The sequence below is a fragment of the Saccostrea cucullata genome, unplaced genomic scaffold (assembly GCF_032062105.1).
Source record: "Saccostrea cucullata isolate Sc308-1 unplaced genomic scaffold, CSIRO_AGI_Scuc_v1 ctg66, whole genome shotgun sequence".
Taxonomy (NCBI): domain Eukaryota; kingdom Metazoa; phylum Mollusca; class Bivalvia; order Ostreida; family Ostreidae; genus Saccostrea; species Saccostrea cuccullata.
Genome location: NW_026929644.1, coordinates 62,488 through 77,996, shown reverse-complemented (window position 1 = coordinate 77,996; position 15,509 = coordinate 62,488). Strand labels below are relative to the sequence as shown.

The following is a 15,509-nucleotide window of genomic DNA, read 5'->3' as shown; positions in this document are numbered from 1 at the left end:
GTGTGACGTCACAGGTAGTCAAAAAATTAGATGTTTGAAGTGGCTGATCAATTTTTTAGAGTGTTTTTGATGGTACAACTGCGCTCGCCCCAACGGTCACACCGTAAAACATATTAACCAAATTATTGAAAGTTTTTCTTTTTTTATTGGCCTAAATATAGATCTTCTTTTTTTGTCACCTGTGTGGTGCAATTGTTAGAGCTTCTACTCTAGAGTTGCGATCTAAGGAGTCAATCCTTACCTTGAGGGTTTGAATCCCATTGTTGGATGTGGAGACCGATATTTTGGGTTAGACCATGTAAACCAAGGTCACCTGTTGCAGTAGGTGCTGGCATGAAAAAGATCCTTCCCTGTTCAATGGCCCTGAGTGCCAAGTAGTGAACAAAATTGGTAGCTCTCTACCACCAAGTGGTGGCATCTCCATATGAGTGAAAGATTCTTGAGATAGTTGTTAAACAACATACAATCAATAAATCTTCTTTCTTTTATAATGCAGTGCCATTTGAGAATCATCGCACCTTTAATTTGTAATTAGATTTTAATTGTCCTATGAACATGAACTTTTATATTTATATTATCATTTCCTGGATTTAATTATTAATATTAAATGCTTATGAAACCTTTTAATTACCAACATCCTTGAGCACATGGCCTGTTCTGTTGTTGTGCATTAAGCACAATATTAACAAATTGTCATGTATACATTTTTCTGATTTATAATCAATTCAAATATTTTGATTTGTTTGGTTGCAACAGAGACCTGTATACTAGATAGTTTACGTTTTAAGTCCCTGGTTTCATGAACTGAATTTCCAACACTAACGTAATTCGCGTAAGACCCTGCTGATGCTGATGTACCTGGTACCAGGTACAATTATATGACGTTCTATCGTTCTTTAAATTTTGTTGAATCTAAAGTAATTTCCGAACAACAACTAATCAATGACATCAAAATAACTAAATACCAAGACAGTGTACTTACTATAATATAATTTTATAGCTGAACTTGGAAGATTATTCGATCATTTTCACTATGTTGTTAGTCGGTTGTTCCTGTAATGATTCGTGCAATGTTTTCAATTAATGGGTAAGTCGTTCAATTGAACGCCTTTTTAAGTCTACGGATTTAAGATACCAGAAGAACTTACGAATGAAACATTTGGAGATAACGAACAGTATTCAGGTTCGAAATTTATTAAACTATACAAATTTTTGGAGCAGAGCAAGCACATCTGAGACTGATGATCAGAGGTGGGATCAGGTGTCATGGAGGAGTGAGCATCCCCTGTCGACCGTTCACACCCGCTGTATGCTCCTGGTCATGATCGGGGAACAATGGAAAATCCGTCGTCAATTCGGTGTATACATAATGGACTAACAATTAATGAAAGTGAAAACGTCAGTCAGCATTTGAATCAATGATAAATTGTATTTGCTGACAAGGTCATTGTATCGAACTTAATTACAACAAAAATCATGACTTTAAACGAAGCTGCTGATATATTATTGTTTCATCAACTTGTTTGGAAATAATTTACCTTGACTAAGACCAAAATATAATTTTGTGTATAATGTTCTTATTACCAAATAGTTTTCATCTTTTTATCAGGATTTTATTAAGATATTTTACACTAGCAATTTTAAACAGAATCAATTAAAAAAAGAATACAATCAACTCATTTTTATATATATATATCTTAGAACTCTACAATAGGTAGTTCTTTTGAGGAACGAGCAGCGTGTAAAACATATTTTAAATATTCATTAGTAAATAGTTAGTAAAAAAAATATTTCAGAGTTGTTTGCTTGACGTCACTACATCTGTGTAAACATCAATCAATAATGCATGGGCCATTGCCTCACACTGAGCGTAATGCACCATTAGATTAAAACCAATAAACATCAAATTAATGGCTTATAGTCTTTTTTTTTTTTTTTTTTTGATCAATAACATGTTAATTCTTGTCTTCTAATACCCCCACCTCTTTTTCATCTGGATTGATCAATTGATAAACTCAAGTGTTATTTTTCTTCAAGTACTATAGGCCTAATACACAGTGTATATATAATTAACTCGGAGTGGTTAAAAATGGTTTATAAATAAAATTATTAATTGGAATAATTTCTTTATTTTTATCACCTTAATTTTCTTTTCTTCGAAAGCCCACTGAGCTCAGTCATTTTCGCGGGCGTTATATAAACGCATAACTTTCACGCATACTTTCGTGATATACTTGGTGTCACTCTTGCGGGGACCAAGAAAAACTAAACAAAACGTGTAACTTTCGCAGCGTTGGATAAGATGCCCCTGTGGTTACATCGTGACAATTTTGCTGGTAATCCACGCGACAATTTTGCTGGTAATCCGAGACATTTGCATAAGATTCAATTTTTTTTATCTAGTTTATGCCACCGGTGCTTGAGGACATGACCCCCCCCCTTTTCGATATAGACCCCTGGGCCTTTCAACTTTTTTTCTCATAAATTATCTTTCAACGAAATTTTACTTAAAAAAACGTTTTATAAAATCTATACCCTTCACTCTATAAAAAAAATTAACTATTGAGAGAGGGTTAGATTTTTTTCTAAATTGATATAATATATTAGATCACAAATGTATCTGTTTATGTGTTAATTCATGTGAAAAAAGTAAAAAAAAAAGGGCCGGGATCTCTATCGGGGGGGAGGGGGTTCCTGTCCTCAAGCACCGGTGGTTTATACATTACAATGAAAAACGAAAGGATTTATTGGACTTGGACCATTACATCAGTCCTGCAATCCAGTCTGAAAATGTTTTCTTGCATTGCCTCTTCAAACATTTTTTACTGTCATAATTTGTCTTTTTTAGCGCTTTTAACTAAAATAAACCAAAGTCTATGCGAGTTTCCCTCCCGATAGTTTTAGGTATAAAGAGCACCCGAGAAGGTGGTATTGTCACAGATGAAAATGAACCATCGAACATTTTGACAATTACTTTGGACATTTTCAATTCAAAATTCTATATCTCTTCTTTAATTTAATGAGTTTGTCATAATTGCTTAAATCTGTCACATTGAACTACTTTAACATGTCTAATTACCTTAATTAGCCATGAGTGATATGACCAGGTGGACCGTGTTTTGAGTTACTTAATTATTGTTTATTTTAAAAAATCATGATCCTAACTCTACCTGTAAGTCAAATTAATTCATGTCATATGTTACTCAAACTTGTCAATTATCAATCATGTCTATAAACACAAATTTTTGTTAACATTCGAAGAGTTGGAATCGGGACGCGCTTGTCCCTAATACTGTCCGACCCGACGAGAAATAAAGGTCTGCAAATCGTAAAGCGGCTTCATAGATTCATTTACTAAATAATCCACCCTAGTGGCTTTACCGACAAGCCTACGCATCTTACGCGAGGGTGTGATAAGTGGTGCAGAATCCGGGTACGACCCCCTCTCACAGCCTAGCGAGTTCTACCATTTGATTCCCCTACCTTCAAAATCTTGAATTTCGTACACGCCGCTATGAATCGCAGCCTTGGACCACAACGGAGACCTATGGATTACTCCTTTCAGCGTCAATTTCCAGTTTGTGGCCGATGCGGAATTGTCCATGGACCCAGTTGCCGTGCTCAAATGGAGAAGTGTTACAGATGTAAGCGTCATGGTCACTATATGCTAGAATGTGCAGGACTGTTCTCTCTTCCCCTGTAAGGATGACCATGATGGCAAATACTAGTGCACCGACTCAAGAGCAACGTTCCGGTAGACGAAAATCCAGAGACAAAGTTCGTATGAAGAAATACTTGGAAAGCAAATCTGATCTCCGCGAACTACCTTTTTATAACCTACAGAGTACAGCATTCCACGAGACTCGGAATATTCTCCATGGACTTAAAACGGAAAATCGACAGTTATGTTTCAAAGTGAAAGAAATGGATTTAAATAATGTATGCTGACGCAGTAAATGTGATTATTAACCTGGAACAAAATTTTAACAAACTTTCAACGACACAGCAATCAGATTCTCACTCATCTATTTGCAATACCACTGAAGATAAACTTAACATTTCAAAGTTGCAGCAAGAAGTCCGAACTCTACGGCTTGAAAACTCATCTTACAAACAATTGGTTGATTCGATAAGTGCTAACGTCAAAGAAGAATGGAGAGAAAACAAAGCGAAACTTCAAGAAAGGGACGTCAAACACTTTCATGTAGCCGCCTTGTATACACGGGGTTAAAAAAAGAATCTTGGTAAATTTTATTTTAAAAACAGTTGAGAGTAGATAATTAAAACATGACATCATAAAATATTTGCTTTTAATCTCAACGGCTATATGATATTGTATTTTAGGCGATATGTCGTCCAAGATATCTGCTGTAGACCAGTCCGTGCACAGAAACGCTATTTGCCGATTAAAATTGGAATATGATAAATAAGAAAAGATATTTAGCACAAACGGCACGGATAAAAAATTCATTTTTCCCATGTTTTATCTACGTATATATGAATACAATCTATACCATGTTCCGTTGTAAAGTTCTGAAATGTCAGAAACAGCTGTAGGAGTTTCGAGATTGTAACTTTTAGTTCGAATTTCCTAACATCTGCAGTCAATACCCAATATTCGAAATTAAAAAGTGAATATATACAGCCAAAGATCAATTCTTAAAAGAAATCTTGCAATCAATAAAAAAAAATTTAAACACACGAACACGCGGAAATGGTGAATATTTTCGACACTATTGTTGATCAGAACGTAGGCAATATTCCTATCACGGTACGGTACATTGTATATGTTCACACGACGGATAGGCCTACATATGAATGGGATATTTTTTTTTTCTTTTAAATTTTGATATTTACACAAGTTTAATTAAAAAAAGATATGTTTACTTTGTAGTTTTACTCTGTGTTCTTTTCTTTAATTTGTCATTTTTTTTATTTTAAATATAAAAACGATATTTCTTTATAATTTTTTTTCTTCATTAGATATCGCTGGATGTATTTATAAATAAATTTTAAATTGAAATATTTCAATTATTTCAAGTAGTTTCACTCAAATTTAGACACTAAACATGGAATGTTGACCCTGATCACCAGACACAGACTTCCTGTGTAATGGTACGTGTATTTAGATTTTTGTCATCTTGGGTATTGGGGTCTCCAGGTAAATAACACCACTGTTACTTGGACCACTCCCCGTCCTCAGGTAACCGTACGGTAAAAAAAATGGGTCTTTAATTGTTTATTTTAAAAAATCATAATCCTAACTCTACCTGTAAGTCAAATTAATTCATGTCATATGTTACTCAAACTTGTCAATTATCAATCATGTCTATAAATACAAATTTTTGTTAACATTCGAAGAGTTGGAATCGGGACGCGCTTGTCCTTGATACTGTCCGACCCAACGAGAAATAAAGGTCTGCAAATCGTAAAGCGGCTCTTCATCTTCATTCACTAAATAGTCCACCCTAGTGGCTTTACCGACAAGCCCACGCATCTTACGCGAGGGTGTGATAGTATCATAAATTTAAAAAGATATATAAAATTAAAGCGATGAAAAACAGTTTGTAAAACCTAATCTAATATTGCGTAGAAAAAAATAAAATTATCGTGGTGATAGATTAATTATCTAAAATTTGATTTAAAAACCAGACACGTAGCAACGGGGGGGGGGGGACCCCCCACTTTTTTTCCCAACCATACCTGTAAATTGAAAATGTCGAAAGTTTGGTTGCCCCCCCCCCCCCTCACCCCCACTTCTTACCACAGTATAGTGATATGTAGGAAAATGTAGTATTGTATGCAAAAAAATGGAAGCTGGCCTTGAAAAAGTTGACCACTACCCCCACCCCCAACGAAATAGGATTTTCGAGTTAAGGCAATTTTCCCTTTTTTTTTTTTTTTGCTTGTCAACATTTTACAGATAAGTAAAAATATTTTTTTTTCTCTGGTCCCCCCCCCCCCCCCACTTTCAAAACCGATGTTACGTGCCTGAAAACACACACACACATACTGTGGAGAATCCTAAATTATACCGTACAACATGAGAAAGAGTACAGTCTGCTTGCATAAAATGACGATTGGATGTGATTGACGGGGAATTTTATATTTTTTAGAAACTTTTTTATACAAATTATTTAAAAATTAAGGTGTGGGTGGCTATCGATCCACACTTCAGACGCCTTTGGTATTCTCTTAACACTATGAAAATCAAGCTGATTCAAATCAGACACGAGGTGTAGCGATCACATCATCTATGTGAGTGGATCAAAGGGTCTGATATTACTCAGTAAATCAGATTGTATGAAAACCATGCTAATAATAAATGGAGTTGGGATCGGCCTTCAAACTTCTATGTACAAAAAACGCTTGAAAATTTCATTTGAAAAATACTTACAAAGAAGCGCTCTGCAGACGTCAATTTTTTCATGCCACCTTGACACCCAAATAGCTAAACTGTGAGAAGGTATTTTAAAACTTTTATTATCATTTTTTGGGAAAACAAGATATATATTTGTATGCAGATGTCTTTTTAATTATATAAATCATTGGTCACGATGGTAATGATATATATTCTTAACTTACAACATGAATTGATGACCAATGGCCTCTGAATTCCTATCAATAAGCCGAATATGCTTTATACCCCCTCTCTATGTATTAGTACCCGGTATATTATATATAGAGGGGGTATATATATAACTCGAATCAAGCATATGATGGCTTATGAATTGAAATTTTGAGGCCTGTGTTAACCAGGTTGGGCACACACCGCCAAATGGTCATTAAACCCCCGTTTGGTGGTCAATCGCCCATATAGACGTCTTTTTTACATACCAATTAGCCCCTTCACGGTAACTGCGGTACTACAGTTTTGCAGGGCAAAATAATAGCGTTTGGCGAAGTTTTTGTTGACAGACAATTAAATGACGTATATTTAACAATTACTTTTACGTCATATTTCACCAAACTATATCATTTTGCCCTGCAAAAGAGCAGTACCGCAGTTACCGTGAAACGGTCTATGGTGGTCTTTTTTATTCAAATCCAATTTTTATTAAAATAAAGCAAAAGTGCAATTACTTAGGCATTGGGGAATTTTGATTAACATATTCCTCGCACATTTAATACAATTAAGTCAATTTTCCATGTGCAATTTCTGTGGAACTTCGTAAAAACGAAACCCACAGCTGTTCGTGACGGCCGAACTATTTGCTCAAACAATTATACAAACAATTCTTTTGTTGTGTATAGTTCGGTAAAAATATATTTAAACAAGAGTTGTTAGTCTAGAGAAGTAACTTTTCAAATGATCTTTCGATCTGCGTCTATATAAATCTCTATAAAATCCTGTTAAACACGAGCTCCTCATATCTTATTCGTATGGTGGGCACTTATTGCTATAATATTCATTTTTACTACATTTAATTGTAACATTTATTCTTTATTTTCTTTAAGGATTAAGTTACAATTTCTGTGCGACCCTTTGTGGTTTAGTATACATATCTATGATGTTTCTACTATATTTATGAAATAATTTTGAATAAAAGATTTACAAAGTGACAGCTGCAATTATTCTTGAATTTATTTCAAGATTATGGTTTTTGAGCGATTATTTTATCATGAATTCACTGCAACTCCTATTTTTATAAAGAATAAAGCCATTGCATACGAAATAAACAAAATGAAAGCGAATTCTTACCCTTCCTCTTATTTTACTTTTTGAAAATTAACACTAATTGGCCTCCGTAGTTAAATCAGTCTTTTGACCCAAGTCCGGGAAAGATCGTCAATTTTAATTGGTTTAGATAATTAATGGGTTACCCGGATGACAGAAATATGAAGTGATAAACACGATTGATAGGTGCAACTACGCGCGAGATGGAGGGAATTTTTCTTTTTAAGTTAAAACACAGAAACGTTACACTTGTTTACATAGGTGACAATTTTGTAAAATATTTGAATGACACTGTGCAAAAAAGTTCGCGTTGAAATTCAGATTTTTTTCTTTCAGAGTATTGATAAATATCTATATTTTATTCCCTGTGAGTTCAAATTATGCGCCATTTCACGTCATTCCAGAGAACTGAACAAAACGATTTTTCTCTCTCATTTGATAGGTAATAAAGACGCCGATATGGGCGATTAACCACCAAACTGGGGTTAAATGACCATTTGGCGGTGTGTGCCCATTGGTACTCCTAAGCGTAACAGACAGAAATGTACAGAAAGATGTACTGATGCCGTGATGGACATACAGCCGGTTCCATGTTCGTTCGCCCTAAAAATTGTTCGCCCAATTTCCGGTTTGCCCAATTTTCCGTTTGCCTAGAGTCCGCTCATCCTAAAACTTGTTCGCACAGAGTCCCTTTGCCCTAATTCAATGTAGAATAAAGTCTAACGAATTTCTTTCCAAAATTTTGTTACATTCAAAATAAAACAAACCGTCAGACTTCTCAGTCCTTTAATTGTTTTCAAAACATTCGCAATTCGTAGAAATAACACGGATGTATCCCCCTAATTAATGATGATATTAATCATCTTATTAGCTATAGTGCAACACTAAGTAAGTCATTCAAAAAACATTAGAATGAAATTAAAAATTAATTAATTAAGGAATGAAGCTTATTTCAACTTATATTATACGATATAACATAACTTGCAGTCACGCTTTATAAACCGCGAAGCGGTTTATAAAAAACTTGCCCCAAGTTTTGTTATATCGTATAATATAAGTTGAAATAAGCTTCATTTCTTATAATTTAATTTCAGTGCAGACAATGAGATAATTTTCTCCCCAGAATAAGGCTTAACAATGATTAAATTTTAAAAGTAACGTCAAGCGGAGTAATACGTTTTTTGACGTAACTCATTGTGACGTAGGCAAGTTATGTTATCCAAAATGGATAAAATCTTTTATCCAATCAAATGCGCGTTTCAAGTAAAATTAAATTATTACTAACTAAACATTGTTCCTCGTATCAGAATTTGAGAAAAAATACCCCAAGTTTGTAAAGGAAATAAATAGAAAAAATGATATATGTTGTTTTTTAATTCATATGAGTTTATATATATACAATTGTATATAAGTATTGTGCGAACCACATATTATAGGGCGAACAAGATATTGGGCGAAAAATATTTTGGGCAAACGGACTCTGCGCAAACGAATTCCTGCGAACAGGTAGATCGGGCGAACGAACCCGTTACCAATACAGACGGACATCCTCATCAATATATATGCCTTCCCACTTTTTAGCTCTACTGGTCAGAGACCAGAAGAGCTTATGCAATAATAAGGTTTTCGTTGTCTGTCTCTCACTAAACAATTTTTCAAAATGCTACTCCTCCTACAGTATTGGTCCGATTTCAATATAACTTGGCACACAAGCAGAGTGCATCTGTTTTTGATTTCGATGAACGGTATTGCCATGTGTACCAAAATTAGAAATTTCTGTGAAATTATTTGGAACGCTACTCCTACTACAGTTTTGATCTGATTTCAATATAACTTGGCACACAAGTAGACTACACTGCGTAATACATAATTTAGTGCATCAGTTTTTGATTTTGTTGAATGGTGTTGCCATGGTTACTAAAAATAGATATTTCTGTGAAATTCCTTTAAAAAACTACTCCTCCTACAGTTTTGATTTGATTTCAATATAATTTGGCACACATCGAAGTTAGACTTCATTAAGATACATTAATTCTATTTATTGCTGCCTGGTGAAAAGTTTCAAAAGTTGTTTTGTGTACAGACCAGTAGAGCTACTGTCTCATGAGAGACTTCTGGTTATGCGGGGTTATAATAAGAATGAAGACTTGAAAAATTTTAAGTTGGGAGGGAATAGGTTCCTAATTTATCTATTACAATCAAGGTGACTCATGTTTGCAGTCTGGCCCTTAGCCTTTTGCTCAAATTTATACAGTACTGCCCGATATTCATATATGAGTGAGATACACTGTACATGTATATCTGAAATATTGCTTTTGATATTTAAATAAAAATTTTCTTATTCCAGATCTACATATTGGAAACCAACCAAATGATTCTGCAAACCCTTACCCAGTCATATGCTCAGTTCGCCAGAAGCTTGTCAAAGATTCTGCTACTGTTTTTTCGTGTTGCCTGGCAGTCCAAGTTTTGCTTTCCCTATTTACTGACCAGTGCATTCCTAGCACTAGATGTGCGAGTAAGAGTGGAAATTGAAATTCACATGTATTAAAATGTGACCTACTCGAACAATACCTTCTCTTTAATTCCGTCCAAAAAGCCTGTGATATTTTTTTTATGTAAATATATATATAACGATGAGTCGAGGTGTGAGAGATCTAAGGGACCTGATATGTGTGTCTAGACTGACAGTGCGTGATAGTGATGAAGAAATATTTTCCGATGATGAAGTTGTAATAAAAGACTTAGATACACTATCAGTCAGCAGTGCAAGTTCTGTGGACAGTTCCAAACGTCTACCCTCCGTAGAACGTCACGTGTCTCCTGACTCTGGGTGTGTCACTAACACATGCAGTAGCACCCCACCGGAAACAGCTGTAGAGACTGACGTAATACCTAAGAAAACAAAACCTAAAAAGAGAAAGAAGAGAGACAAGAAACCTGTACTTAATATTGTTCCTGGAACCTATGAACTCCCAAGAGCTGAGGTATTACCACCAGTGGCCTCCACTTCTTTTGGGTCAATTATTTCCGAAAATCAGGATGTCGATGAAGTGTCTTCACCAGTTGTTGATAAAAGAGTCCGGGCTAACACCACAAACTTTGATGACATGATGTGCTATATTGATGCCACTGTTGTATCAAGTTGGTTGTCTAGAGCTAATGATAACGTTCAGAAATTGTGTGAATTTTGTCAAAATTCAGAGAAGTTTGTACAGTTTGCCCATTTCTGGCTATCTGACTTTCCTGATCAACAGAAAAATGAAATCTTTGAATTAGAATATGAAATTATTGTAGAGGAGGCTAACTTTGCTTTTACTGTTGGGAAAGAGCAGAGGAAGATCACAAATCGTGACATCCTCGGCCTTATTACAGCAGTGTTTAGGGAGTACCCTGGAATACTTCTTAGTAGCAAGGGACCCTATTTATTTCTAGATTACTTGGATGTTTTGTCATCAGAAAAACAAACAAGCTACAAGCGATTGTTGTCTGATGTTAAGTGTTCAACTCGTAACAAACAATATGCTCAATGGATTTTAGCCATGCGATCCTTTACACTTTTGAGTGTGTGGACTGCTATTGTGAATTTTTATCGCAATTTGAAACGAGACGTTTCACCAACTCAAGACCACTCACTCCTCTCTTCATCCTCCAAGGAATCCGTTCATCATCAGAGAGTGGTACAGGCAATCCGACTGGGATTGGTGGACGTCTTACATTATTATATTACCACAGCTCTTGTAAATCCGCATTACAAGGACAGCCACAATAGGACATACATTTTTACAGCAGTGATGTACAATCAACCCAGTATTCTGCATTACTTAATAAACAGGGTAGGGCGCAATTTCAACATTTCAAGAGAACATTCAAGTATGTCGAAGTGGAAAGGAGTACATATGATAAGAGCCAATTTTGGCCCCCTAAAAATCAACATTTTAGAATGACATTCAGTTATGTTTAATTGATATTTATTTTGTAGAGGAGATTATATTAGAAATATTTCCAATATATTTTTCTCATTTATATGCACTCATTAGCTGTTAATAACATGAGAAATAATGCTATTTTTGCTATCTAACAAAAAACAAAAATAGAAACATAGAGCGCAGTGTAGAACATACATAATTTTTATGTCATTAATCAGTATTGGACAGATACATCTTTGGTAAAAATATAAAGCCTTTTCTAGGCTGCGCTCTTTATTTTCAAGAAAAACTATGAAAATAAGCACTTTTATACAAAATATGCTAAAATGATAAATGATGTCATATTTCTAAAATAACGGCATTTTGATCAAAATGAAAATGACCAATAAAGGTCACATATATAGCTGTACAAATTAAAGCTATATATAAAGTAAAATTAAGATATTCATTTTAAGGGGCCAATTGAGACACTTACCACATATCGCTCTTTTAGCAAGATGTAAATTTAGCCTTTTTTCCCGAATTGTCTGTACTTAATTTTAACAAGAATTCTAACAATATTATGATGAACAGAAAGATAACGGTAACTTCCAATACGGAATGAATTCAATTGTTAGTGTAATCAATGCTAGGGATCTCAACATCCTGGCTAAAAATGGCAATTTTGAATCCTCACTAAAATTTCTGCTTACTGTAAACCAACTTTTATTCGCGACGACTTTATTTCGCGATTTACCGGGAGTTAACTAGTTCACGACGATTAATTTTCGCGATCAAGCCGTTTTTGAAATTTTTTTTAATAGACAATGAGACTTTAAGGACCCGTTCGCGGCGAGAAATATTCGCGGTGCCGAGGCTCTCGCGAACCTCGCGAAAATTTCTCGCACGCGAATAAAAGTTGGTTTACAGTATATTGTTGTTTCAAAAATATTTCTTTGAGACACAATAAACCCACAAATTAAGTGTAACTTAGTTTTTAAAATTACTTTTTTATGTTCAGATATAAAATCTCATTATTATTATTATCACAAATTGTTGATAAATTCAATAAAATTATATGCTTATTTCAGGTGAAGCCTCCAATTGATGTAAATTGTGCAGCTGATACTGGTAATACTCCACTCCATGCCGCAGCCAACAATGGCAATGTAGACCTAGTCACCATTCTACTTCAGAATCCGAGAATTGATATCAACTACAAAAACCCGCAGTGTGAAGAAGCCACACCCCTCCATCTGGCAATTATGCTAGGTATTAATAAAGGGTGTAACTACTTTATATAGGGTTATTTTCGTCCTTTCAGGGTTATTTTCGCCTTTTGACATACCGGTAAATTGTCCTTCATGCAACCAATTTTCCCATGTTTTAATTTTGACCAGTCACGTATCTGTTGTAGAAATCATACTGTATTCTTTGAATTCACCCAGTTTTAAGGATATCCGATCCTCAGCCAGGAAGGATAACTCCAAAAATTAATATTAAATTGGAAATGCATAAAAATGAAGCTTGAAAATGAATTTTTTTCATGCAACAATTTTCATTATATTCATCTCTATAAGATTAAAGTTTTCTGGAAGTCTTACAAAAGGTCCTCTAAAAGTTGATATTTGTACCCTATAAAAGGACAAAAAATTAATACAGTTTTAAAGAAATGAGATTTTCTTGAATCCAGCCTTAGATACCAATGCTTATTAGCATGATATGAAATAAGAAGTGATTTGTGGTGTTTTGCAATGATAGCAAAAGCCTTTTACACTATATATTTTAGAAAACATGACGAAAATAAAAGACAAAAAATACCAAATAAGTATAAAAATCATGACAATTTCTCTGAATGCCTGGATACCTATCGTTTTTTAACCTAAAATATATTTGTTGATCAATTTGCAATAAGAAAATTCATTGCTGATATTCCAATTCGCTTTTTCTGAAAAAATATTGGAGATTTGACAATTTTCCCTATATTATATGATTAACTTCAATCTTTAACTTTAAAGAAATACAGTGCTGTGTATAAATTTACATAACTTTGTGGATTCAGAGATACTTTAATGAGTATTTTTTATTACTTAACTGCTAATTGTATAAACCTGAGGATCGGACTACCTTAAATTCGCCCACCTGTGAGTAGGGCAAAAATAAAGCAGAGGCAAAATTTCCCTGTATAGTGTATACAATATAAATATGACATTATTTATTACAAGAGTATTGTGGTTTGCATTCTGCAAGTATACTATAGTAGAAGAAAGTTACTTATTAGTTATCAGATAGCTATATTTACTGATTGAATCTCTTACATGCTGTTTTTATTTTCATATCCATTACATATTGTTTCAGGAAATCGTGAAGTGGTAGAAAAGCTGTTGAAAATGGGAGCAAATGCAAAGTTAACGATGGGAGATCTGACTGCTGAGGACATTGCAAGAGACTTTGGTCATGCAGAACTGTTGCCTTTGTTAAAATCTTGAAAAAAAGAGTCCTTTTCATTTAAAATACACTGTATTAAGGAAATATTACTGCGAGTCTCTTCTTACATTATTGAATCTTAAAAATGTACTTATAAGTTTTTAACCTTGTATAATTGTTTTAACAAGATCAGAAAACTGGTCAAGGAAGGATTTGGGGTATCTGTTATTTAGATACAAAACTGCAGGAAGCTAAATCCGTAAAACTTGTGCCATGAATGATATCAATCTGTGTGATATTTATTATGCACTATCATCTGTGTGAAAGCGTGACACTTTTATATTCATGATAAATAAATAATTTGGTTATTCAAATTCTTTTTTTTCCCCTGGTTTGAACAACATTCCCAAATAAAGTTGAACTTCAGTTCCTCGTACACAGGTACATGTATCTCGAATACAGTTGATATCTAAAACTGATTAAGGAGTCCCAACTAATTATTCTCTAAGTCTTGGATACACATGTATCTCATAATTGTTCATATGTCTCACTGAGTTAGAGATAGTGAAACTTGACTGTAGTTTCTCATATAATTGTTTGCAAAATAGGTCATAAAAATCGTAAAGTTTTCATGTTACGTCATACACAGGTATCTCAAATAGAGAGGATATGTCAAAGTGGTTAAGGTAAACAATGTCTTGGATATCTCATAATTGTTCATTTGTCTCATTGAGTTTGAGATAGTGAGGTTTGACTGTAGTTTCTCATAAATGCATGCTGAGATGTTAATAGACAAAGTTGAATTTAATTTATATTCAACATCCAAGTATATGCAGTCAAATAAAGGGTACCAAACAAGGTACAATAAATAATTTCAGCTCAGGGACATTTGTTTGTTTATATCCTGTACACGTATTTTATTAAATTTTACGTCCCTTCATTAGGTAAAACTGAGTATTCCATGGAAGTATATCAAAATTGTTTTCATAAATTTATACATTGCACTGCAGAGTCAATAGCTTTGGTTATTTTATTAGATTATAGTTTTATTGACCCATGGATCTTGTTCTTTAATTGCAGAATGGAATAACTTGGGCAAATTCTATATTGAGGAACTATCTAAAAAATTTCATAAACATGAGCAAAACCATGTCCTCTTTAATTGAAATAATATGTTTTTTTAATTCTCCGATTTCCCTCAGGAATGTTTCAACATTGTGTGCAATAAATATAGTTATTTTTTGCTTCATGGTCATTTCTTCTACACCATTATTTTCCATTCATTTTCTTTGCTGAGGTTGCATATATTGAAATGAAATTTTGTATACAAATTAATCATAAGAATATCTAGGACAAGTTCGGTTTTGAGTACAATCAAGCCATTTTTGACAGAGTTATGCCCCTTCGACTTAGAAAAATCCCAATTATTTGGGGGAGGGGGACATAAGTGTTTTACAAACATCTCTTGTCTTATGATGGGCCTATGGACTAGTGGG

At 34.1% G+C, this 15,509-nt stretch overlaps 1 protein-coding gene across 1 annotated transcript; it reads left to right on the top strand.

Moving 5' to 3' along the window:
* Positions 1 to 10,181: 10,181 nt before the first annotated feature.
* Positions 10,182 to 14,401, top strand: LOC134281575 (uncharacterized). The gene is made up of 3 exons (XM_062764011.1): positions 10,182 to 11,514; positions 12,678 to 12,858; positions 13,945 to 14,401. Exons 1-3 carry the CDS (start codon positions 10,315 to 10,317, stop codon positions 14,073 to 14,075), a joined length of 1,512 nt encoding a protein of 503 aa, XP_062619995.1. The 5' UTR covers positions 10,182 to 10,314; the 3' UTR covers positions 14,076 to 14,401.
* The last annotated feature ends 1,108 nt before the right edge of the window (positions 14,402 to 15,509 follow it).